This window comes from Muntiacus reevesi, chromosome 2 (genome assembly GCF_963930625.1).
Source record: "Muntiacus reevesi chromosome 2, mMunRee1.1, whole genome shotgun sequence".
Classification (NCBI taxonomy): domain Eukaryota; kingdom Metazoa; phylum Chordata; class Mammalia; order Artiodactyla; family Cervidae; genus Muntiacus; species Muntiacus reevesi.
The window spans coordinates 97736719-97763780 of NC_089250.1; the positions used below are offsets into that span (position 1 = coordinate 97736719).

At 41.4% G+C, this 27062-nt stretch overlaps 1 protein-coding gene across 2 annotated transcripts in view; it reads left to right on the plus strand.

The window, feature by feature from the left end:
- The window catches only part of ARID5B (AT-rich interaction domain 5B), a 188913-nt gene that overhangs the window by 133691 nt on the left and 28160 nt on the right, over positions 1–27062 (plus strand). The window contains exons 1-4 of one of the 2 annotated variants that reach the window (XM_065922407.1): positions 8296–8513; positions 9913–10025; positions 16246–16450; positions 18390–18442. In XM_065922407.1, the coding sequence (XP_065778479.1) occupies positions 8510–8513; positions 9913–10025; positions 16246–16450; positions 18390–18442 (375 nt within the window). In that variant the 5' untranslated portion in view covers positions 8296–8509. Of the gene's footprint in view, positions 1–8295; positions 8514–9912; positions 10026–16245; positions 16451–18389; positions 18443–27062 lie in introns of those variants that run through there. The other variant, XM_065922406.1, reaches the window with a different exon arrangement.

The window sequence follows — 27062 nt, forward strand, 5'->3', positions numbered from 1 at the left end:
TTAAAGGGTAAAAAGAAACAGGTAGAGTTAATTTTTTTTAATGTAATGCAGTATATCCAAAATATTTTAATATATAATCAGTATAACATGTTAGTAATGGCCTATTTTATATTTTTTGTATATTCTTGGAAACTCAGTGTGTGTTTTATACTTACAGCACATCTCAATTCGGACTAGATGTCTTAGGTGCTCAAGAGCCCCATGTGGATAGTGGTTGCCGTATTGGACAGAGCAACTCTAAACAGTCCTAGAAACGTTTTAGCTTTCACTGAAATAAGTGGGATAACTCCTAACATCTTCTATGTGTTCTCCATGATCACTGTGAGATTTCTGTGGGTATCTTTACACTTTTCCCTGCCGTGTGACATCCTCTCACTCCCAGGAGCTGAGCTCCCTGGCTGACCCCACTGGGTTATAAGGAGCTGACCTTGTTTAATATACCACCAGGCCCTGTGGATCTTATTGCCGCTTCTCCACACACACCCCAGGCCCTTTCTCCTCACGCCACTTGGTTGCAACACACACTACTCTCTGCCACCTGCAGGTTCCAAAAAATGGCAAACAGGAATAGTAATCTTTTTGCTTCTAAGTAAGAGACGATCCTGCTTGTTTTTCGCCTTCTTTTTGGCTGCACCCTGTGGCATGCAGAATCTTAGTTCTGCCACCAGGAACTGAACCTGGGCCCTCAGCAGTTAAAGCACCGAGTCCTCCAGGGAATTCTCAGAAACGATCCTACTTCTTGTGGCTCCCCAGCTGGCACAGTGGTAAAGAATCTGCCTGACAATGCAGGAGACATAGGAGGTGTGGGTTCAATCCCTGGGTTGGGAAGATCCCCTGGAGAAGGAAATCACAACCCACTCCAGTAATCTTGCCTGGGAAATTCCATGGACAGAGGAGGTTGGCATGCTGCATTCCGTGGGGTTGCAAAGACTCAGACACGACTTAGTGTCTGAGATGTGAGCGCACACACATCTACTTCTTAAATTATTCTTTCTGAGTGATAGAAAAACATGAAGAGAGTTAAAAATCCTCTTTCAGCACAAATTCCTTTGGGGATTTTTTAAAAGAAATTGGGAAACTATTATGTGAAGATCTTTTACTTTTCCTATGTGTATATGTTTGAAAAAGTGAAAAGCCTATACTATATTAGTCCAAGTCTATAACAAGTTAAAGATCTCCATGTTAATCCACACACACATACACACACACACACACACACACACACACACACACACACAGTCTCTTTTACTTATTTCCAAGTGGGGAATGTTTTCTTTAGAGATGTAGCAAATCAATTACCCTTAATGTTGAACATGGAATATCTCATTTCCAAACCTGGAGAAATGGCTGAACCAGAAAGTTCTGTTTATATATGAGTTTAAGAACTGTTTTGATATTTACTGCTCCTTGCAAGATTATTCAGTACAAAAATGTAGCTTTCACTTCTGTGCTGCCACATAGGATAGTAACTCCATAGAACGTATCAATCATGGAGTAGAATAAGTAGGTTTATTGATTGTAAAAATAAGAAAAGAAAAATAGACAAAAATTAATTCTCTGTGCTTAAAAGGTCTTTATAAAATTCATAAATTATAGCCATCAGAATGTCTTTTAAAAGCATTTCCAGAGTGAATCTTTAAATAGCCTAAAGCAAAGCACTAGTATCTTAAGTTAATTTCTATTGATATTACAGATAATCATATAGACTTAAATCTGTCTTAAATCTTAAGACTTAAATCATATAGATAATCATAAAGACTTAAATCTGTATATATTAAATAGTTATCAAAAAATGCAAGCACGAGTTATTTCAGATTCTTAAGAAAGTGGATACAGTGAGCAGTGAGAACACATTTGTTCTAAGCGTAGTAGTTGTGATGCAGGTTTTTTTCCCTCAACATCCAGCATGATCTTCCCTTTTAACTGAGGAGCCGGGGGTTTGGAATTGGCTGGTGGGTACCCGGCATCTGGGGAAATGAATAGCAGGAGAAATGTGTTGCAAGGGAGATGTGAAAGTGACATTTGAGCCACTGTGCTATTTGAGTGTCTGGTTGTTAGTTTTGCTGGGTTTGTGACCTTCATGACAAGACTTTACAGCTGGGGGAGGAGACGGGACCCTTTGTGTGCTGACTGAGCACCTAGAGAACCCCACCTCCTGTAGATCTTAAGGACCAAGCTAGGCCCTCAGGTATCCACTCTGCCCCGATATATCTTTACAAAATATTTGGAATTCCAGTCTTTCCACAGGCTCCTAATACCATGGTCTATAGACTCCATTACCCCAAAGATGAATAACCGTTTGCAGAGCGGCTATGAGCCACAGCCTCCATCCCCTCACAGGTCCTGAAGGGGCTTTTTCATCTGAGACGGTCCCCCTGGCGCAATCTGTGGGTCGCCAGACAGACCAAAGTTTGAGGGGTCTGGCACTGATTTCAGTCACCTTCCCTTTTCCAGAATTCTCTCCATAGAGAGTCAATCCTCTGAAGACCTAGAATCTCTCCTCACTCTCCACCTCGATTTAGCTCCTAGATTTTCCCCACCAAAGTGACGGTGAAAGGCGACTATAATCCCTTTCTTCTTTGCCCAGTGCCCTCTTAGACAAGCCTATCATACCTATCATAGAACTCCAGAATGCTTCTACATTCCTTTAGAATTCCCTGCATCATTTTGGAATAATATATAGATAACATTTGGCCACTTAAATCCTGTCTCCCCCCTCAAGACACAGAGAGGAAATAGAGATCTGCCCATCACTTGTGGTAAAACCTGACTGAAAAATAGGTTTGCTCCTGCATTAATGGCAAGAATGCACAGAGTCACATGGTTTCAGACCAATTAGCAATACAGATGAGCTAGCAAGTCAAGTTCCATTTATAGGCTGGGGGAAGGGGAGAAGTAAAATAATCTTCGTTGTTAAGTGTTTCTGAGAAATGAAGACCTCCAGGGCAGAGAGAAGGCGGATCAGGAAATAGCTATGCAAATCACATGCCTATGAAATTACTAAAACTTTGATCAGAGGCATTAACAATGGCTCCAGCATTCACAAGTATGAAACAAGCAGTGAGTAAGACAGGGCAGGTTGGGAAGGCATTACAAAAGTGTTTGCTTACATGGTTTGTTGAGCAGTCAATGAAGTCCACGGCTGTTTTGGACTTAAGTTGCCTGAGCAGTCCAGGTATGACAAATGCAATAATACATTCCACTCTCATTAGTGACTCTTAGGGACCTCAATGACAAAGAGCCAAAGTGCCTGGACCTCATATAAAGCCTGCTTCATTTTTTGTTTTCCTTTCCCATCCTCTTTCTAATAACACTTCTGCTTACCCTTCCACAGGTGGTAGGGAGGACCTGGATTCTGTGAGAGTGTAGTTCATTGGAAATGCTAAATTGTAGTTAGTAGGCACTGTGGTTCAAGCAACATTACGGCTTGGCTTGGGCTGAAGCAAACCTGGAAACTCAAAGAGGCCGTGACATCCAGGGTAGCGAGTGTGACCGGTGCCCTGGGGCGCAGCCCCTCGGCCCCTGTTCAGGGCTGTCTGGTCTGGGTGTCATTTGAGAGCGAGGGCATTTGAGGCTGGCTCTGGCCTCCGTTCACAACTCTGCTGCTGCTAAGTTGCTACAATCATGTCCAACTCTTTGCGACCCCATGGGCTGTAGCCTGCCAGTCTCCTCTCTCCATGGGGTTCTCCAGGCAAGAATACTGGATGGGTTGCCATGCCCTCCTCCAGGGGATCTTCCCGACCCAGGGATCAGACCCAAGTCTCCTGCATTGGCAACGGGTTCTTTACCCCTGGTGCCACCGGGGAAACTCCTCACAACTCTGGACTCATCTTATTAATGCCTTTATTTGAGGAAAAAATATTACTCGTAAAAAGGAAACTGTCAGAAAAATTATAGGACATGATAACACTCTTGCAGCTTTGTTTCTTTTTAAATTTTGTGTAAATCGTGCTATTGCTTTGAAGTCATCATTTAAGCCAGAAAGTCCCCCGGGATGGACTTGTGCTTGCTAACGGCCTGATGTGTTCGCATCTCAGACAGCACAGTTGCTTCTCAAACATTTCTGTTGAGTGTGGAAAATTATTTATAGACCAACAGAATAAAAGTAAACTTGCATGATCTTAAATCCGTATAAATAATTAATGCTTTGTGAATTCACGGAGCCAACCAATTATCAGACACAGAGTCCCAGCGGCTACAGTTTTCTGGCCCCGCTCTGTGAGGTGTGGAGTGGGGAGTATATGGAATGTAACTGTGGATTTGAAACAGAATTTCAGGGAATCATTTATGAATTTAAAAGCAAAAATGTTGGCTTTAAGTTAAAGCCAACATGAGAGCTGAGAGCTTCTGTTTTTCTTTTCTTTTTTCCCTAGTATTTGAAAACTGAAATTCTGTGAGAGATTATCTGTGAAATGCCTTTCTTTTATTACACCCATAAATTTCAGGAGTGGCTTTGATCAAGCTTTCTGCCATTGTTGGTTTCTAAATCTTTTACTCATATGTTAATAACTTTAAAAACACTCATCCTATTTTTGTTGTAGTGAAAGAGGAAGTTTCTAAATAGTCAAAAGGGAAATGTTGAAAATAGAACACAATAAATGATAACTAAATTAGGGTAGGTTCCCCCGCCCCCAGAAAGAGCAATGCTCCATGCTGAAACTTGCCGGAGTATTTTAAGATTATTGTCTATAAAGAAAATGTACCAAAGAATTGAGATGCTCAGAGGAAAGGCATTAAAGAAATGCAAAGTATTATCAGTAATGCACACTATACATAGAACAATGTTTGCCAGTCCCATTTTACTACTTCAGTCTGTGGAGTTTAGTTTTCTGACTTGTGTTTAGTGTTTTTTTAAAAACACACACACACACACAACTTGCAAATCAAATGAGTTTATGCTCTGCCGGCTTCCTCTAGACATTGACCCTGGGGGTCAGACTCTTAGGAAAATGATGCCTGGTTTTCCATTCCCCTAATTCCAGTCCCTACCAACGAGCAAGTCCTATCTCTGAGTGGAAGCTCACAGAGAATTTCTCGAGAGGCTATGCAGCTCCGTTGGCAACAAAATCCTCTCTGCAAAACGAGAAGAAAGAGTTGTTAACTGATGAGTCAATCCAGCTTTTATAGCAGTTTATCTTCGTGGTATTTCCAAGAGCATAAATGTTATAAAAAAAGAGACGGTCATGACAGGAAGAACACAGTAGGAAAAAAAACAGAAACGTTTAAGCCAAAAGCAATTTACTTTGCCAGTAACTGGTTACATTTCCTTTGTTTTATTATTATTATTGCAATATGAAAGTTTCCCACACCTGTACTGCCTGACACATAACTTGTCAGTGAAGTAAATACATAAATGAGTGTTTGCAACTCTGAGCTTCTAGAGTCTTAAAGGAAAAAAAAAAAGCATGTTTTGCTCTACTGTCAAAAAAAAAAAAAAGACTGATTCATTAATAGTTGAAGGAGTTTTTTAAAAAAGGCAATAAACAAAACACATGGGTTAAATGTCAGAGTAGCCTGGAGCACTAGCAGTAGCCAATTTCTCCTGGGATTAACACCTATAGAAATAGTGGTGACTTCACAATGGTGAATACTTGTTAATTTCATGGCAGTGAGTAAGAGGAACAGATGGGCAGTCAGAGAAGATATTTTTTTAGAAAAGCCATAGACATCATTCACTGATCAGGCAGAAGAGTCGTTGATGGCACACTGCAAGGGGGTAACGTCCTTGGTGCTCTTAAGCTTCATTGGAACTCTGCGACGTTGGTGCAAGTCTCATCACCTGCTGCTCGGGATGGGGACCCTGTGCCCACCATCAGGGCTGTAGGCTGCTGTCTCCTGCCTGAGATGGGCTATAGCGCCCTCTGCTATGTGCTATTTGAGAGTGTTTTCATTTGGGAGTAGCTCCCTGGAGTCTGCCAGCCCGTTAAGAATGTAAACACGTCGTTATAAGACATAGCAAGTGTGTGTGTTAAGGGAAGTTCCTGAAAGCAGGGGTTCTGGATAAAGTCAGTTGCCTGGGTGGGAAGCTTTCTACTACCAGTAACCAGTGGTGTGACCTAAGACAAAATAATTTCTATCTCAGTTACCTGGTCTGTAAAATGGGGATAATAATAATTGTGCCTTACTGTGGGCTTGTTTTGAGTTTTAAATGAGTTGTTGTATGCAAAGCTCTGACTGGCAAGAAAAAGTGCTCTGTAAGCATCAGTTATTATTATTATTAATAATATTTGTGGATAATATTGAAAACATTCATGCAAAGAGCACTGATTGAACTCTATGAATGAGCCAGGCTGAGGTTGGCCTGTATACTATACAGGGTGTATACTGTATACTATATGTATATATATGTATACTATATGTATACTATATAGTATATATGTATACTATACAGGTGGGTGTATACTATACACATGTCAAAGTAGCTGTGCATTTATTGCTTCGTGCTCTGTATTTTTTAAAGTAGAACTGACTAGAACCAGCTATGCTGTCAGTGCATGTATTGCTAACTTCCAAGAATCATTTTCTTGGTAGATACTGGCCTCCTGTAAAGCAACTGGAGCTGGTGTGATTCTGGAGTTATAGGATTTGGGTTCTCTCAGTAAGTCTGTGGCCCTTAGCTGTCAAGCAGAGGGCAGGTGTAGGTTGGTCCAGGACAGAGAGGTGGGCTGTTTCTTTTATAAAAGAGTCAAAGTCCAGAGCAAGCCCATCCCTGACCACCACCATGCTATAAAGCATTTATTTTCATTCACCCACTTAGCAAATAATTTAGTTTCTGTGACCCTGTAGGGAAAAAAAAAAAAGTAATTTGGGGACAAGAATATTTGCTGTCCCCAAAAGCCAGCCCAGCAGTCCCAAGCTTAACCTCAGGTCTTGTGGATCTAAAAACTCTCTTAATTGTATCGTGGAGGCTCTTACCCCGTATGGAGTCCCGCACGCTTCCCCCAGTACTTTTAACATCTGGTGTTCGGTTTATTTGCTCATTGCATGTGGGACAAAATCATGGCCCCACTGAGATGTCAGACACAATTACCCTAAGCAGGAACCAAAGGCTCATCTCCCACTGTGGGAGAGCTCATCTCCCACCGTAAATTCCTGTCACTGGTGCTTGCTCCCAGAGCTCACAGGTGAGCAGGAAAGGTGAGTGCCATTTACAGGTGCCCAGTGTGATGGGTATTCACGCGGTCAAGTTGACGGGCCTAGCTCTTGACACCAAGGGCATATATGTGGGCATCTTTGTTTCCAGCAGTCATTTGATTATTCAACAATGTATTAGGCATTACTGCCCCTGGGTGGGTACTGGGGCAGAGAGCGATGAATCGGACATGGTCCTGCCATTGAGGACTCTCCAACTCAGTATACGAATAAGCCAGCTAAAGTACAAATAACACAATGATACCTTCCATACGAGAAGGTCAGAAAAGGAGCTCAGAGGTGAGACCAACAGAGGTATTCAAATTTAATACTTAAGGGGTTGGTGGGATTTACCTAACCATACCTAAAATATCAGTGCACTTGCCTTCTGAGGAACAAAAGGCTTTTTCTCTTGATCAGATTCTACTTAGAGCTTCAGTTTGTGTGAGCAGACTATTAGGTACTAGTCTGTTCTAAATATGTAATTCTCAGAATTTGCTGGGGACGGGCATGTGCCTCTCTGGGTTCTAAGAGCAGCTCAAAGAATGGAGAAAATAGACAAATAGACCCGATTTGGGGATGACTTATTGTCAGTTCCCGGAACCTCTGCCTTTATTTAAAACAGCCTGTTCAATGCGAGTTCTCTCTGTCTAAAAGGCCTTTGGGATTTGAAAGCTTTTCTGGAAATAAATGCCTTTTAAGTTTAAATGCTTTTTGCCAAAATTGTTAGGAAGGAAAGATCATAGTAACAAGTCTTAGAACAGAGGCAGTGTTGTTTTGTTCTTTTTAATGAAATGCCCCAGACCTACCTCAAGTTCTGTCGGTTTCTGTCAGCTCTCTGCTGGGCTATTATTTTGATAAGGGACTTGAAAGTACATCCTTCCTTCACCGTCATTAAAGTCTTAGCACTTGGGTCAGTTGTGGAAACACTTCTGTGCTACACTGAGATTCCTGAAATCAAAATAGTCCCCACCCTGGCTCCAGGCAGAGGACCTCATCAGTTCATGGAAGGTGGCATCAGGCTCTGACAGGAGCCGGAGGTCAGGAGCCACAAAACAGGCTGGATGAAGTCACCCACCCCATTCGGGGAGGTGGAGAGAGGCGAGCCCTGCCTGCCAGTCTGGCAACTCCAGCCAAGTCCTCGGAGCTCATCCCACACACCCCGTGCTAGTCACTGCTGTGTGTTTACATGAGTAATGGAGCTGCCGGGGGAGGGGAGTTGTAAGCAGAGCGCTGAGCCTCGCAGCTCGCATTCGGAGGGAAGCTGACATCCACACCAAGTCGAGTGGAGACTTCCAGGGACGCGGGGCCGGGGAGCAGTCACATGCTGTAGCTTTCATGAGCACAGACATCATCAAGCAGATGTTTGCCGACTGGAATGGGTAATCGCTGCTTTCTCTTTGCTTGATTTTCTGTTTGTGGGTCTGTATCCCTTTGGTAATGCCAGGGTCGCTTTCTGAGATGGGCTTTCAGACAGACATTGTGGAGAGCAGATTTGGGAAGCGGGGAGTCTGAGTCCCAAAACCACTTTTGAAACTTTTGCTTAATTTGAAAGGCAGTTCTGCTTTATTGTGTTCTGTCAACAGCAAGACTGTTATCCACAGTAGAAAATCAAATTAGTGGAATTAATTGTGTTTGTAAGATGAGTATCATGTACAGTGTCCTAAAACCACTGGCTAACTGCATGACATAAGTAAGATTAACAACAATTAAGAGGGTTGGAGTTGTTCAGATTTCACATGGCCATAATCATACCTTAAAGCAATAAAAAAAAAAGTGTGGTATCTTGAAAGGACCTAAAGAAATTGCTTGGGGGTGTAACTTGTTAGTTTGAAATTCTTCAAGGGCTAGTCGGTTAGTTGGTTTGTTTTAATTTTGCTTGACTGGTAACTGATGAAGTTAAATGTGAAAACTGATGCCGGAGAGTCACAGCAGCATTCAATAAACAGCAGCCTTTTTTTTTTTTTTTTTCTCCTTCTTTTATGGATCTTAAAGGGATTCAACCTCAGCATCCAAGATGAAATATAACTTTGATTTGTGTCTTGTCTGTGGCTTTTAAAAAGTATAATCTCCACGGAATCAGGCTAACTCCAGTATGATCCTTGGAAGTTATTTTAAATAACCCTCAAGATCTCCATTATATATATATATATATATATATATAAAAGAAAAAGAGCGTACTGACTTAAATGTACCTGCCAGGTTCGCTGAGATCTGAAACATGCTGTTTGCAATACTGTTAGTAAATACATTTAGTAATATTTTTCAGATTATTGTGAATGCCTCTGTCTACAGCTCTCCCTTATTTGTATCATACTTTGAGAAAATGCTTACCTTTCCACTTTTGAAGAGAGAGGTTTTCAAATGTTACATTACTATGATGCCATAATGGGCTGGCATATCACTTGGGTTTCTGAAAACAAGATACAAAACAAAACACAAAGAATGAGCCTGGCTCAGGGCTGTCTCAAGCCCAGTGTGTAACAACAGGGAAGCGCGTTTTCCTTATCCTCGTTCTTTAAAGCCGAGGGCTTCATTTTATTTACATTAATTAGGCATGTTCCAGTGTAACAGGTTAGCTTTGGGAAGCATGTCCAGAAGCGCAGAGGCCATGCAGACGCAGCCCTTCAGAGAGGGACGTCTGAAAGGAGGCTTGGCCACCGCAGGTGTGTCCATTTCTCGGAACAATTAGGGGGTGCCGCTAGAGTGAGTGTCTCAGTTTTTAATAAGAAAACCCACGCAAATGAAAATGCCTCTCAATTGTTCTCCATTTGTTTTCAGCGCCAAATCTTAAAGGCAGACCACGCAAAAAGAAGCCATGCCCACAGAGAAGAGACTCTTTCAGTGGTGGTAAAGATCCCAACAACAATTCCGATGGCAAATCCGTTGCCAAGGTACAGTCATTTGGCTCCCCAGTATTCGCTGGTATTCGTTTTTGCTGCATCTTTTTATTTTTCCCTTTTTCTCTCTGCGCCTGTGTCTTGGAGGCAGTTTTCAATTCAGAGTCTGACTTTGGTATTCACAGCCCTCTGCTGTGACTGTTCCCGCCACCCCCTCCCCCGGCGGGGGTTCGGGGGTTCGGGGGGAGCTGGGGGAGGGGGCAGTGCAGGCATTTTGATTAGTCAACAGAAAGACTTCCCACCTCCCGGCTTGGCGGGTTGGGTAAAGGACAGATGATTAAGCGCCCACGTCATTGAGGCTGAGATTTCATAGTAGGTGACACAATGACATAGTTTACTCTGCTGGTATCAAAAATAGACTGGATGAACCATCCTCTTTCTGAATGTATTCATCTAAATATGCTTCAGAGATGAAAACTGGATGGAATTAGAAATGGCTAGAATGAATCTTTTTTTCAAGTTTTTTTTTTCCACATCACCTCTAACTGACCTTAGGATTAAAGACACGTAGCCCAGTCCTTACATGTATACATATACTTGTATACAGATTTAAATGTTTTTAAAGATCATTTGTAATGCAGAATGGAAGTCCAAATTCTAGACTCTCTTTCAGGACCTGGGGCCGTTTTGCCTTAGCATGCTTAGGAATCTTGAAAGTGCATGCCTGAAGAATTTAGCACCGTGAAGGGTGAAGTGTCACTTCATATTTTTAGGCTTATCTTTTTTACTTTTGTGGGCCTGGATCGTATTTCCATGATTCCGTTTACGGGGTGTTTGCGTTTAGGTGTTGTTTCTGTGCCAAAGACAGCAATAGCCCCTTTAGGACCTGAATTGAAGCCCAGAATTCAACTGACACCACATTTCCAGATCCAAGGACTAAACTTATGAAAATGGGAGCATTTTTAGTGAATCTAGAAGACCCTGATGTGGAAAACCATGACTTCAGCTCTATGTTGGCAGTCGACTGTTTTTCTGCCATGCCCTCCACTTCTCTTCCAGTGTAAAGAAGCAAATCACAGACATTCACATTCTGTATCTTATCTTCAAGCTTGACTGTTTCATCAGGAAGTTCTGAGGACTTTCAAAATTGCGAAGGGTTAAAAAGATCACATAGGAGAAATGTATATTTTCTGGCTAAAAACAAATCTGTTTTTGCCTAAAGTTATTTTTGTTCTATTCCTTTGACCTTCTACGAGTGAGTCCATGTGGATACCGAGGGTGACATTTTCTGGTAATTTGGACATCTTGGCCCTACAACTACCTATCCAGGACTTTGGCTTCTGTGATCTTGAAGGATGTCAGCGGGAACAGTTTATTCCCTATGATGTGGCTTGCAAGATACTGCAGGATGGAGCGGAGAGAGATCATAGCCCTCAGCAGAGCTTGTACTGACAGCGTCTCCTGTTGGAGCCCTGCCCCATACCTCTAAGGTGATGTCATGTGTTTATCCCAGCATGTTCTGCACCTGAGCCCAGCAAGATGAAGCTCCTTCTCGAGTCATTTGCAGCCACCACCACAGTATGCCTCTGGGGTTTTATAGAACTCATACAATTGACCTGAAAGAACAGTACCTCTCCTTCCATGGAAGGCAGCTCAGGACTCATTGTGGGACCCATAAAACTGAGGAGAACTGGAGACTGTATTTGCTGCTCACCTCCTTCTTAGGAGGAATGGTAGTCTAGCCTGGGTTTTCTAAGTGATCCTTTCTACCTGCTCTGCACCAGCACTGCCATTCAGCATCCTTACAAGGAGGAGGATCATCCTTCCATCACAGATGTCAGTGGTGAGTGGAAGAACGTCACTCTGTCCTCAGCTCCCAGGGACCAGCCTGAATGCCTTGCTCTTCTTGGGAGTCTTGGATTACAGTCCTGCCTTGGCTGCTTCTACTGGGTCTGGAAAGACCACTTCACCTAGAAGAGAGCGACTGGTAGCTATGAAGTATGGCAGGCTTCTGTTGTCACTGACAAATGGATGCAAAGTCCCTACAGAATAAACAGGCCACATCTGGGGCCAGGACAACCATGCAAAAGGCTTCTGTGTCTTAGAGTGGCCTCTTCTCAGGAAATACTACAGGAGAGGTTACAAGCCTGTGACTATCTGATCACTTGCTGAACTGGAGGCAACAATGCAGGTGACAGTTGGGCTTTTTAACCAAGACCTGTGTGGCTGTTTTTTTCAGAAGTGCCTCAAACAGACCACTTCTAACTATGGATAAGTACCAGCTTTCTGCACCTCCATGCAGCAAAGCGCTCTTAGAGTGAGAACCCACTCAGTTTGTTGTCTGCAAGACTGGAAAAGCAGGTCAAGTTAATTTGCCTGTCACCATCCAGAGTTTGCCCTCTTTCAGTGAGACCGTGGAAACTAGCTTTGCAAGACTGTTTTCCAGGGGACAGAGAATGTCATGGCTTTACAATGACAGCCTCATGGAGAAGAGGCTACCAGTTCTCTGAAGATGACAAGAACATGTCCTACCCAAATCCAGGTCTGGGGCAAAAAACTTATTTTATTCACATGGTGACTTATATAAGAGAAGTCTTCTTAGCCTGTCTCTCAAATGAAAGGCCTCCGCTGATACAAGACAAATGACTTTTCACATCCTGTAAGCACTTTGCAATGGCCAGAAGTACACAACAGGTGGCTTACATTCTAAAAGGACCGTTGGAAAGGGAAACTGCAGTATGTTCTTTCATTGAAATCACAAACATACTTTCGCTATTTCACAAATGTGATGCTTTCATTATTTTCAGTATTTTTCATCCCATTTGGTCCTAAGAACTTACCCCGGGGATTATCCTTCTTGCTTTCCTGAGGAAGAAAATGAGAATTTCCGAGGAAATTAGTGACCAAATAGAAATTAGACTCTTGTTCCTTTCCTGCTGGTTCAGCACATCCTGCTGCCTCGGTTGAAGGCTGGATTAGTTACAACTCAATCCAGTGAAAGGATGTGGTTAATATCAAATAGGTGGTGGTTCACTGCAAATGTTAAATGTGGATCCTTTAATTAGTACTTCCTCAATCACTTTGGAAACCCCAAAGCTCTTAGTGAACTCAACAAGTGTAAGGCGCTCAGGTCAGGAAAAACAGACTATATAGTAATTACCTGTTACCATCAAAAGGTTGGGCTTTCTTGAGGTCGCCATGAAGACTAGCTCCCATGTAATATTTCAGTAGCTTAAAACGCTGAGAAAGTTTCCAGTAAGTGTGAAGAATTGTACAAAGGAACTTGACCTGGTCCTACCCAGAAACAGAATTATGCTCTAGAGGGCTCATGTATGTTGAGAAATGCATGCAGTTAGTCTATGAAGAGAAGCTACTGTTTGTGTCTTAGGAATCCCCCAGACCCAAGAAGGAGCTCCTTGAGGCTTAGGTGCAACTCAGAAGGCGGCAGCCAGGCTGCACCTGGAGCCTTTGCTGCCGTCAGGGGCTCTGGTAGCTTTGGGCTGGGTTCCGTGTGCTCCGCATGCTTCCTTTTGTTCCTGGTGCTTTCTGCATGGCAGAGGCAGCTCCCTAGACACTGAGGGGCAGAGCTCATACTCCCTTAACTTGTGGCCTGCTATCACTGCAGACTTAAGAGTCAACCTGATTTTATATGCAAAGCTGACATCAACTGCTGTTTTTAAAGGGTTTAGAGTGAGGAGATCTGAGTTCTAGACTCCAAGTTCTACCTGATGCTAGCCACACGCCAAAATACGTCACCTCGCTGAGCTTCAGTTTCCTCCTCTGTAAAATGGGACTCGGATCTTTGTATGAAGCCCACAGCGCTGTTCCCAGCTCACTGTGGCTGCTGCATTCACACTGATTTCCTTCCCTTTGCTCTACACACAGCAGAAGGAATGGAGCCCTTTACACTCTGGAAACCACCTAGCTTTATCTTCTACTTCTCACTTGGTAAATCACATTTCTAAGCTATAGGTTTTGTAATGCTTACTAATAAGACACACTTTTTAATTGGAAGTATGTTTTGACTCATTGGAAAAGACCCTGATGCTAGGAAAGATTGAGGGCAGGAGAAGAAGAGGGTGACAGAGGGTGAGATAGTTGGATGGCATCATCGACTCAATAGACAGGAGTTTGAACAAACTCTAGGAGATAGTGCAGGACAGGGAAGACTGGTGTGCTGCAGTCCATGGGGTTGCAAAGAGTCAGACATGACTGAGAAACTGAACAATAACAACATTTTGACTATCAATTTAATATTTTTATGAGAGCCAGTAAAAGATAGTGTTTAAAACCATAAGCCCTTGAGTGAGACTGCCATGCTGTGCCATGCTGAGTCACTTCAGTCGTGTCTGACTCTTTGCAGCCCCATGGACTGTAGCCCACCAGGCTCCTCTGTCCGTGGGATTCCCCAGGCAAGAATACCAGAGTGGGTTGAGACTACTAGGGTTCAAATCCCTAACTCACTACTTACTAACCTGATGCTGGACGTGATCCTATGGTCTTGGGCATGTTACTCCTCCTCTCGTACCTCAGTTTCCCCGTCTCTGATAGGAGGGTAATAAGCTGCCCTGTTAGGGTCATGAGCATGAAAGGAGATAACACCAAAAAAGGGCTTATAATAGAGCCGGACTACACAGTAAGCACTCAGAAAAAGCCAGGAAGCAATACAGATTAGAACTGGAGTGATTTTTATGATTTCAAAGAGCTGTTAAATTATAGATTTCATCAGAACTTTAGACTCAACAATCTAAAATTTGGCAGTGAAAAATGATGACAACATAAAGTTTCCCAGGATGCTCGCCTTAATCTAATGTTACAAAGTACTAAAGTTTGAAAATAACTGTAAATAGAAATCCTACATGGGAAAATGTTTTCATCCCATTTCCACTGCTCTTTAAAAATGAGAATCTTATCTAGAGGCCTGGTTGAATGAGTTGTGCAGGAAGTTTTATTTCTTTATTTTTTTCAGGACCCGTCTAGATATTAAACTGGTATGTTCATGTGAGAGAATGAGCAATAAAGAAAACCCTTGAAGGGGAGATGTTTCCCTTTAATAAATAAGCATAGCCTTTTATGTTCTTAGTGCTTGCAAAGGAGAATCTGAATGGAAAGACAGAGAGGGGTCAGGAATCTGAAATGGAAAACCTTGTCGACTGTGTTGGAACATGTTAATTCGCCACATTTCCCAGGCACCCATCCTCTCCTCGCCAATGTTAGGTCGGGAGATGTAAAGAATATTGGAACCTACTCATTCCCCGTGGGCACACTTGAACTTGAAGCTTGACCCTTTGTACTTCCCCCTTTGACAGTTAAAACAGTTCAGCACCTTAACATATTATTTAACAACCATCAAAGGCCTCTTGTAGAACATGCCAGTGAGGTGGGAACGTGGGTTTAGCTGCTCCATGTGGCCCATTTACCACCATTTATTTTTTAATTCTGAAGCTTTTCACTTACTCCTCCTGGGTTTTTACTTGACCTCTACTTTTTCCTTTGTGGCCACTTAACATCTAGGAGATTTTCAGAGCTGACTGAAAAGCTAGGCACCCTCGTTAAAGAGTGGGGTGTCTGGTTTCCTATTGAGGGTGTGTCTGGGCATCACGGTCCGGTGACGGATGGCAGAGACTTTGCTGGTGATCCCGACATCAGCCAGCATTGGCCTGTTTTTCCAGGTTGCTGGGAAGAGTTGCAACAAGATCAGTTTACTATGAAGAAACGCACTTGCCTTTCATCTTGATCCAAAGTGCAAAACCTGGGACTCTTACTAAGAATGCAGGGTTCCTTCCATGATGACAGTAACCACTGGTACCCCTTAGGAAAATAAAGTGTATAAAGAGACAGGAGAGTGGTCCCAGCAGATGTAAACACTGTTTCTGGTTTCACATCAACATGCTGGTAAGGAGTCTAAAAGAGGCTGGCATAGTTTGGCACACCATGGCCCACTGGCCACCTGTTTCTATAAATAAGATGTTATTGGAACACAGCCTCATCCGTTTGTTTACATATTATGTGTGATGGCTCTCGTGTCTAGCATTGAGTAGTTGTGACCAAGGTTATGGTACCCCCAAAGCCTACCACAGTTTCCGGCCCTTCTCAGAAATTTACCATCCGTGGTCTGTGATGCTCTAGGAGCTATTTCAGGGCCACGATAGTTTCCTGGATCCCCTGCTTCCCACTCAGTCGACAATGTCTCTAGCTATGTCCCTGTAGGAATCCCAGAGCTGTGCTGGATTTGACGTGGCCTTTTTTTTTTTTTTCCCCCAACCTTTTCCAGGTGAAATGTGAGGCTAGGTCAGCCTTGAACAAACCGAAGAATAACCATAATAATTGTAAAAAAGTCTCCAATGAAGAAAAACCAAAGGTTGCCATTGGTGAAGAGTGTAGGGCCGACGAGCAGGCCTTCCTGGTGGCACTTTATAAATACATGAAAGAGAGAAAGACGCCAATAGAACGGATACCCTATTTAGGTTTTAAACAGAGTAAGTATACTTGTTTTCATTTCTGAAATATCAAAGCTACTCAGATTCTTTGAATTGGGGGTTGGAAATTTTTGACTCAGGCTTATGTTGAAATCCTCTACTGGGGATGATACTCTGTTTATACTAAATCTACAAATCATCCAGGCCAGGAATGTCTTCCCCCTGCCTCTTTCTGCTCCACTGTTCCCTTCTGGGGCAGTTGCAGTGAGATATTTATAGGCTTGAATCCTCTGATTATGACTGGAAATAGACATGTTGAAAGTTCCTCATTTTCTGTTTTGTCAATCTTGAGTGTCTGTAACGCCTTTCTTCTGAGATAATGACATGACGTAGTTTTATCAGGCACAGATGTTGCCTGTGAAAAGACAATTTTTAAAAGGAGGACATTTAAAGATGGACAAAACAACCACAAAGAGAAGACATATTTCCTAAGCCCCAAATTTGTTAAGAGATAACAAAGACCTGATGACTTCAGAGAAAACAAGAAATACACAAATTTGCACTGAGGGCCCAATTTTGAATTACTTTGACATGTACGTGTAAGCGTCATCATATATTTTAGAGTAGAACAGGGAACTCATGGCTGAGCAGAATTCCATATAAAAAGAGAAGAAACCCAGACCCTGTCCTGATGTCACAACTGAGTATATATTTTACCTCTGTCTGGCTTTTGTGGCACACAAAGCGGTGAGCCCCTGGTTTGAAATAGTATTTTCTCCAAATGTATCTTCCTAGATTAAAACCATGTGTCATTCTGATGAAGAATGTCAAACCTGTATGTTTTACATAACAATTTACATACCTAATGGCGGTTGGCACTGATTGCAGGAGAGCACGCGCAGCCATTACAAACTTACGTAACTACGAATGATTGCAGTGTTTGTCTGAAAACTGGCTGCTGGAAATAGAAGTAAAATTAATGTACTATGAACAGCTTTGTTGCATTATGCATTGGTTCAGATTAAATCAAGGCTGAGGCGGGCCTCTTGATAGCTTTGAAATAGTGCAAGGTTCAATGAGGCTTTTCGAACGTGTTGTGTCAAAGAGCAGTGTTTTTGTTTTGTTTTGTTTTAATTTTATTCTTCATTTCCTTTACCAAAGAATTACTTGAAGTTCAATTTTCCCATCTTATGAAAGAATCAAATCCACAGCAGTGCCATTTCATGATATTTAGTACAAATGAACAGGGTTACCAGTAATTTGGCATAGATGATTAACAGCATAAACATATGCATGCCTTGTGAAGAGAAATTTATTTTTAAAAATACATATTTGCACCATCACACAGACAAGTAAGTTAGGGGACTAGGTGGGCACAGGACTCTGTTCCTTTGGGAATGAACTTTTCCTTTGATTTGTTGTATCACTGCACCCTCAAGGGTGACTTACTTATTTACCTGCTCAGCGCAAAGCACCATGTGATAGTGAAATATGCTATGAGCTTTTAATATAGTGCTGCCATCAGAAATTCTGTTAAGGTAATCATATATTAAAGTGGCTGGTATTTATTGATTATGAAGAGTTCTTCTCTGAAGGAGGCATTACATATTACTATTTAATCAGTGGCTTCTTTCTAAGGGTCCTACAAGACAACCCCTGTTTTGAAATCCCATGCTTTTCTCAAGGAGGCTGTAATGTAGCTTCTCTTGGTCTGCTGATGGCAACAGCACTAAAAATTGTGTTGTCCTTTATCCTAAAAGTAGAACCGTTTCCAAATTTGTGACTGTTTCTTAAGAAATATTTTAAGTGGTACTAATATACCCTATTGTTGAATACCCTTTGGTAAATTGTTTCCTAAGACCTTAGCTCTCTGGGTTACATTAATATTTCTTTTTATTTCTCTTTCTCATTGAAAAAACAAAACTAAATGTTTTAATTGACATTTCTTGGAAATATGTTAATGTAATGCTTATCTAAATACTTATTGTCCCTCTAACAGTTAACCTTTGGACTATGTTTCAAGCTGCTCAAAAACTGGGAGGATATGAAACAGTAAGTGTTTAAGCAACTTAAATGAAATAATTTTGCAATCTAACTCCCCCTACCCCCACCCTGCTCTGACCAAAATGGAGAAAATGCAAACATAACCGTCACTGACTGCCTTTTCAAATGGCTGTACACTTTTGGGGGTTTATTGGGCCGCTTTTGGAAGCAGTCCCAATTAGTTCCAGGTTTGGCAAAATTGTAAACTTGTCGTAAAAACTACAAGTGGAAAACATATGTAACTCTCCCCTGTCAGGGAAATTAGTTAGGTCTGTAATTTTTTCCCATGTTGAGAAAGGGCTATTATTGTACAACAAGCCAAGATTGCATAAAAGAAATTTCCCTTGGCAACATACCTGACATCTGTTCATGTCTAATATGGGAAATGTATTAAAGGCTTTCAAAAGTAATCAGTATTGGCCATTAAGGAATAGAATGCAGCAGAATCTCCTCTCATTCTAGAGCAGAGAAGCTTTATTAGACAAGGGTCAGTGCTGCATAAACAGGAAGTTATCAAACTTACTCAGAACAGGCTCTGACACTCTTTATCAGCTAATTCTAACTGACAGGAACGGGTTATTTTTAGCTTACAGGAAAATTTGATGGCCACGGATTTTTACAGCATGAATTTTGAACCGATAAAATGTTAGAGCAACAGACTCAGATTAGAATCTTGAAAAGAAGAAGAAAGAGCTGCACTAATATAGCATACAGAGATGACATCTGTAATAAAATCAAGTGACATAGGAAGATGTCGTCATTGGAAAGATTTTCTCCTCCACATAGTGATCAGATTGAGTTGTGCAGTTTCTTCTACAATTGAAGACATTATTTTTTTTTCCTTACAGAGTAACCTGGGGTATATCTCTGTATCAAAGTAAGATGCCAGAGACAGAAAGTCAAGAAAACGAAACTCATTTTAACCCAAAATGATAACTAGTGTTTCTTGCCAGATACAGCATTTTATTCCACAAACTAATATGAGGGTTTGATGTCAGGGGCTTGGGATGGGAAAAGATGGTGAGCAATATGTGAGTCAGATAATCTGGTGTTAATTAATATATTAATTAATCTGGTGTTAATTTGTAATTAATAACCTGGTATTAATTCTAAGAATTATTTGTGAGTCTATATGCATGTAAAATGTTTATTATATAGGCAATACATGTTTATAAGGAAATCAGATACTTATATGAACTATATTTAAACATGTATTTCATAGAAATAATTTGCTTAAAATTTCTGTTTTACTGAGTGCCCTACTGAAAAATAAATAATGTAGTTTCTCACTTGGATCTGTTGACAAGGCAGGGAGATTTACTCCTTCCCACTGTGGCTCATAGTTTTGTAAAGTCTTGAGCTAATTATAGCTTTCGTACATGTGAAAAAGATGATAACTTATTCAATGTTAGTCTCATAAATTTAGCAGTCCACCCCATAGCCTAAACTTTTAAGTCTAACCTTTAATGTTCAGAATAGGAATACACATTCTTATGAACTCTGACTGCAGATAGTTACATGATATTGCACAACATTATGAAATGTCTTTTCAAACCCAGGAATTTTTTTGTTACTCACTGATAGGGAGAGAGCCAGCAAATTTCACTGAATCAGTTTTTCCTGCTTTTGTATCTTATGTATTTGCACCAGGATTTTTTTTTTTTTAACAAGCAACAGCAGACTGGTATAGAAAATATAAAAGAAACTTCTGATGACTTTCAAGGCATTTGCAATACTCTTTGAACAAACAGTGATTATTCCTTTGTTGAATGAATGATTGAAAGATCACACAATCAGCAGATCACCTGACTACATATTTACTGAGTATAATATGTAGTGTTAGACACTCGGGGGTACATAAAATATCTAGGCTAGGGGTTCCAGTTGCTTACCATCCAGGAAAGGCATCAGTTGTAAGACAGGGTGGGAGAAGATCAGTTGCGCTGTTTGGGTAAAGTACTTCCTCATTTAGAGGAAGAAAGACTTACAGGTCTGAGGCCACTTGAGCAGAATATTGGAGAACAGATGGAATTTAGATGTGAAAGATTATGGTCTTCTAAGGATGAGACAATCAAATGGGGAAACAAACTATGTAGGTAGAATGAAGTTTGGTATAGCAAGTTTGAATCACTTAGAGTCACTAGGTGGCTGGGATAAATGACCATGAAGGGGAATTCAGAGGGAAGGATGGAGCCTAGGGAAGGAAGTCCTTGGATGCTGGCAGTGAGGGGTTGGGATCATGAAGCCTGACGGCAAGTTAAGTGTTATGTTTTGCCGCCTATATTGCCTGCCCTGTATTGTGCTAGACAGAGTGGAGAGAAGGACTGGGCTGGGAGACATGGAAGACCAGAGTGCATCTGCTTTCCATCTGGTTATGTGCGTCACATCTCTTGAGCCAAGCCACAGAGAGGACTGGTGACCTGTGGGGGCTGTCCTTTTCCTCCTCCCCTCAGCTCCTTCATCCTTTGTTGGTCCCTGCACTCTTCACAATATGCCACACTTTTCCATCTCATCTCAAGCAGTGAATCTGTGTGACTATCTCATTATAAAATCTGTATTTGAGGCCATAAACTGAATAAAACCAACCAGTGGGATTTTTTTCCCTTCCTTCTTTCCTTCTTTCCCTCCCTCCTTTCTAAAAACTGCCTCATACTACCTGTTGGCCCTGCAGGCACTTGAGTTTGCCACTCTGAATTTGCCTTTAAGCTTTTGAACCTCTGAAGTATAGAAAACATTTTTCTTTAGTATATTTTGACTAATATAATTGTGAGATGTTCAGTGAGGATTCAGTTTTGAAGTCAGTCCAGGAGATGTATTAATAATATCCAAAGTCTGAGGACTTAAGTTGTCATCACAGCCTTACTAGAGAATACTTATCTATGAGATCATCTGATATCAGAAGCAAGTGTAGACTTGTCATTTAGAGCTCAAAAGAGATCTTGGAATCTTCTAGATCAGTGGTTCCCAGAGGCTACTCAAGAACTGCAGCTCAAATTTTCAATGGGAATTTTAAAGTGTAAGTAGTTTTCTAGGTCTCTCATATATTAACTCTAGAGTGGGGCCTGGGCCTGAGAATTTGAGAATCTTTAAAAAAAAAAAAAAAATGCCCAGATTCTATTAATTCAAAGTTAATGGTAGCAATGATTATTATTAAACTTCAGGACTCCTAGCTTCAAAATGTGGCCCCCATCTAAGTATCAAAGATTAGAAGATTGTCTTCAGGCTATTACTAAATAAACACAATAAACATGCCAGAATATTAACATTCCTTGGCTCAAAAGCAGCACAAAGTTTCCAACTATTATTTTTCCATTTGGTAAAGTGGCAATCTAAATTGGGACTCGATGAGCTATTTTCATTTTGAATAAGGAAAAGTGTAGCCCCCTCACATTTTTATTTTCATGAATTGGCCTTTGTGCAGAAAAAGATCCTTGCCCTGCTCCATATATGGAAACTGAGGCACAAGCAGATGAAATGAGTTGAATAGGGTCATCCTGGCATTCTTCAAATTCTGATCTGCTGAGAATTTCATGCACGATTATCTCAACCTCTGTAACATCATCACTAGGAGGAAGAGATTTATAAATTCTTTGTGCCTTGCATTCTCAGCAGTCTCTTATGTACATTTTTATGTATTTGGGGTGATGCTTTGAGGAAAGAAAAGATCTAGTAACATACCTTCATTCATTTCTACCTTTCAGTTATTTCTACCTTTTAGTCATTTCTTTGAACTTAACATGAACCTTACCTAATATACCAACTAACTAGTTGAGATTTTCTGATTCTTGAGAAAAATGTGTGACCTTAGAAGATGGGTCAAGAAGTCTGGAAAATGTAAATACTCAGTAATAGTAAAAACTTGCAAGTTTAAAATCTGTAGATGTATTTCTTCTGCTGTTAACTTGTGATTGGATAAAGAGATCTCTCTGGAATTCCTTCTGGTTATAAGAAGAGGCTATGTTAATTGGCTTGTTTTTGTTTGTGGTTATAAACTATTCCAAACCTTCTGGTTTGAATTGTGGATTATGGATTATTTCATTTTAGTCCTTCACAACCCTCAAATTGATTTTTTTTTTAAAGAAAAGAGCAGAAGTTCTATTTTAAGCCTTTATAGCTTTCAACTAATAGCTATGTTCTGTTCTCTTGGCCTCTTCTGCCTTTGTTAGAAATATATATCGTGTCTCTGCATCCCTAGGTTTAGAGATCATAAACTTATTGAATGGATTTGATTTCCTAAAAAACATCATCTTGGCATTTTGATTGGTTGGCAATGAGACCTCTTCTTTAACAGTCATATATCTGATTTCCTCTTCCAAACATTTAAGAGTCTGGGTCACCTACAGTGGAGGAGGCAGAACTGAATAAAGTTTTGCTGATGAGCTAAGAAGGTCTTCACTTCAGTGTCTGGTGAAGTAGTTAAGACTTGCAGGGTAGCTTGGGGTATTACCAGGATGCAGTATGTTGATGGTGGTTTGCTAAAGTGATTTCCATTTGGCTGAACATTTGATGGCAAGCCAGAGGCAATATTTGGAGAGAGGTAGAGTTGGGAAATGGGTTGAGTAAATCTTATCCTAGAGGCAAAGGACCACGCAAGAACAAGTGTGTTGCCTTCTAAGAATGCCAGCTTGCAGTCCCGCCTCTCCCCAGGGGTGAGACAGGACCACTATTTCACAACTGGAAGAAGCCACTTGTCTTCTTGCTGGAAGGATTAGGCCTTGACATCAGATTCTGGCTTTGACATCATTTCAAGACATCCACTGAATCTAACCCTAGTTCTCTGGACAGACAAAGCCTCTTGCTTAATTCAAAATTCTCGAGGCCAAAGATGATGTCATGTAGCTTTGAAAGGCTCCAGTTCCTGGAGTACTACCAGGAAAAAAAAGTCATCTTCCTTGAATTCAGTCCGCCCTCAAGGTGTCCTGAGAAAAAAGGCTGTTTCTTACAGCAGCCCGGGCAACACTGCTCACAGGCAAACTCTCCTTTTGACTTCCTAAACATATCCTGCACACTCGTACAAGTCATGCAGCAGTGGAAACACTGTTGTCCTAAAAGATTTCTGATGACTGTTTCCTCACCAGGCCACAAAATACCAAAATTATTTCATCCTAGTGACTCCAAAGGTAGGGAAATCAAGACTCCAAGACTGTTTTGGGTTAAAATATTTTTCCAGTTTTTTAAGTGACAGAACATTTTCATCAAATAAAATTAGAGGAGGGACAGAGTCCTTTCCTACTCACTGGGTCCATTTTCTTCTCAAGGACTGGCATTGTTGAGAGTTAGTTTCAGGCCACTTTTGAAACACCACCTGAATTCTAAAGAGAGTTTAACAACCACTTTCCAGTCTGCCCTCTGTATCTGTGGGTTCCACATCTGAAAATTCAACCAATCTTTGATCAGAAAAAAAAAAAATTAATCCCAGAAAGTTACAAAAGGCAAAACTTGAATTTGTCAAGCGCTGGCAACTATTTATACAGTATTTACATGGTGTTTCGTGTTATAGCTAATCTAGAGATGGTTTAAAGTACATAGAAGGATGTACATAGGTTATATGCAAATTTTATATGAGACGAGCATTCATGAATTTTGGTATCCATGGGGGGTGGTCCTTGGAAACAGAGGGGTGGCTATTTATAAGCAATGAAAACTTTGTGAACATGACAGGTGTAGAGTTCTTTTCACAGTTTCTTGGGTCTTATCCACACTAAGGAGGGAAGTAACCATCAAGTGTCTTCAAAGTGAGGTTAAGTTTCAAATGTACATAGACTGACTTTCTTGGGTGTGGTCTGCTTGGTTTTTCATCTTGCTTTATGGTTAAATCATATGGGATTATGATTCCTGCAAGACTGTGAACCCTTTAAAGCAGTAACATTTCTTTCTTTTTATACTGTTTCCCACCCTCAACCATCCAGCCTCTCCTTCCACCTCCAAGCCTCTGTACCTAGTACGGGCCCTAGAACAGTAGCAGCAGAAGACACGCTGTCAGGAATCCCTCCTGCCTACATGAGGCCCTTGAGGAGGGGACAAGGGAAGTACGTGGAAGGGAAGTCACCATGTGGATGGTGTTTTTCTTTAGGAAGTGGAGAGCCAGAGTCCTTTGCATTCTTAAAAACCTAAAATAATGGGTCAGGTTGAAACATGAACATGACCAGGAAGCCTGAGGCTTTGTGAGACAGTTGATCAAACTGACTCTGCAGCTAGATCAAACTTTCCAGTCGAATGGGGCTGGGAGCCAGATACCAGGAGGCAGACGTTGCTCCTACCCTAGATGGGTTTAAAGCTTACACACATGCAGGGAGGACAACAGAATAAGAACCCTGAGCAAATGCACACCTAGGCACGACGAAAGCACATGTTAGAGCAGAAGGCAGACGCACACAGGTGGGAGCACGGCGCCCAGGGCTCTCCTGGACGGAGGGCTCTGTCCTCCCCTCCCTCCTCGTAGGGCTCTGTGACCCCCTGTAGGTTTGGACAAGATGAGGATTGAGACATTCCATGCTGTAGAACCTATGGTCAGTGTTTGAATTAAAAGTGCATCTGGGCACAAAAAAAGAAAAAAAAAAGGAGATGTATACCCAGGAGACCTGTGTACTTAAAAGCTTTTAGCAGTTGGAAAGAGCACATTTTATGACTTTCCTGTGGAAAGAAAATATCTCAAAATGGCCTGATTCATCTAGGCTGGCCAGTGGAACCTCAGTAAACAGAGAGCCCAGTTCCTTGAAGGCCCGGTCCTTGTCTTTTCTCCACTGGTTAAAAAAAAAAACAAAAACACTGTATTTAAACAGCAGAATCTGCTAGTAGGGGGCTAACACAGACCTCTAGGCAGCTGCACAGGGCTTATTATCGCCGAATGGTGACTGATGCTGGCTTCCTGCTGCCACAGTTTCAGTCCTAGCGTGAGGAAGACTTTGTTTTTGTTCCTTTTGATAATTCATTATTTATTCTCAAAGAAGTTTTGTCATTTCTGTGATAGGCAAGTGTTTAACAGGGCATACCTCAGTTTGGATGAGAGGTTGTGGGTGAGGAGCATGGCCAGTTTCCACACATTACATATCCCTGTCAGCAGTGGTCTCTTGTTCACTATATTTTTCACAATCAGTGTTCCTTTGTTTATATATTTGGTCGTGTGTTGATTTTTGGAATCTGCCACTAAGATGCAGGCATCTCAGGTGTTGGGTTTGCATTGTGGCCACCCAGCTGCTGGCACAGTACCCAACAAATGGGAGATGTTCGATAAATGTTTGGTGAGTTAATGCATGGGTGAATAGACAGATTCTGATAAAACTGGGACGTATCCATGATTTAATGGTGAGTCTCTGTTCATAGAGGCACAAGTGGCCAGGGTGGCAGCAACCACAGTTCTAACAGATACTTTAAGAGAGTAACATCTCAGAGAGCTATTAACCCAACCCCCTCCCTTAGACTCTTGCTGACCTCCTAGCTGTGCTATTTTCCCACTAGTGAGAATTTCAGAATTTGTAGCAAAAGCAATGGGGCCCACAGTTATCTCCCTCCTTTGAAGCAAAAGGTCCCTGGAGTCCTATATTATCACCATGCTACACCATTCACCAGGTCATTCTGATATGGAGGCTGCTTTGATGTAGTGGAAAAAAGTCTGCTCTTGGGACCATAAGACATCGGTATGAGTCCTGGCATTCCCAATCTGCTGCTGTGTGTCCTTAGGCAAATCATGCAACCTCTCTGAGACTTGTTTCCTTTGTCTGTGAATGAGATTCCTATAGGCTGCCTCACAGACTGATAGGAGGATTAAATGATATCGTGGATATGAAAACTCTTTACAAAATAGAAAATACAGTGCACATCAGAGATACAAGAATGACAAAAGCAATGATTTCTTCTAAAATGACTACAGGAACACAGATAGTCTTGTTTTCTAGCCTTGTGGGGCTCCCCAGAGCTGACACCTCATCTGAGGGAGGGAAATATGGAGATTTGTTTCAAGGGCATCTGTGTTCTAAGAGCTTTGAGGAATCATGTAGATACTTGGAAGAAGGGTATCCTGTTTCTTCTGTACACCAGTCTAGAATAGACCAACCTGTAACTGTATTATTTAAAAGGTTGGAGGGAGACTGTAATTAAATATAAAATAATTACCAATATATGTATTTTGAGTATTTTTAAAGGGCCTTGAAAACATTTATTATTATAATCTAAACCAAGCTACAAATACAGGAGGATTTTTACTTATACCTGCTAGTAGATGTAAGAGGTGGTTCAGTCTAATGAGAACTATTGAAACAAATTGATTTAAGAATGCTTCATGGGAAAGTGAACAATGCATGACTCTCATTGTCTAGAGGTCCTACTTGGGCTTGTTAAGAAGGGCTTATGGAAATGAAGGGGTTCTTTTTATTTGAAACGGGTACCACTTAACCTATAATATTTAACCACCCTTTTCCTCCTTAGTTCACAATTATGGAGCCCCTGGTTACACACTGAGGTTTTTTTTTCACGCCTCTAGCCCTAAGTCAACTCCGCGGTCAGCTCTGCGGGTGTTTTTCAAAAGATGCCTCCTGTTCTGATTGTTTAAATTCCACCTTCACCTCTGCCACGCCCACCTCCCTACACATTCCAATAACAAGAGTTTTCTCGGAACCCTGTTTGGAAATGT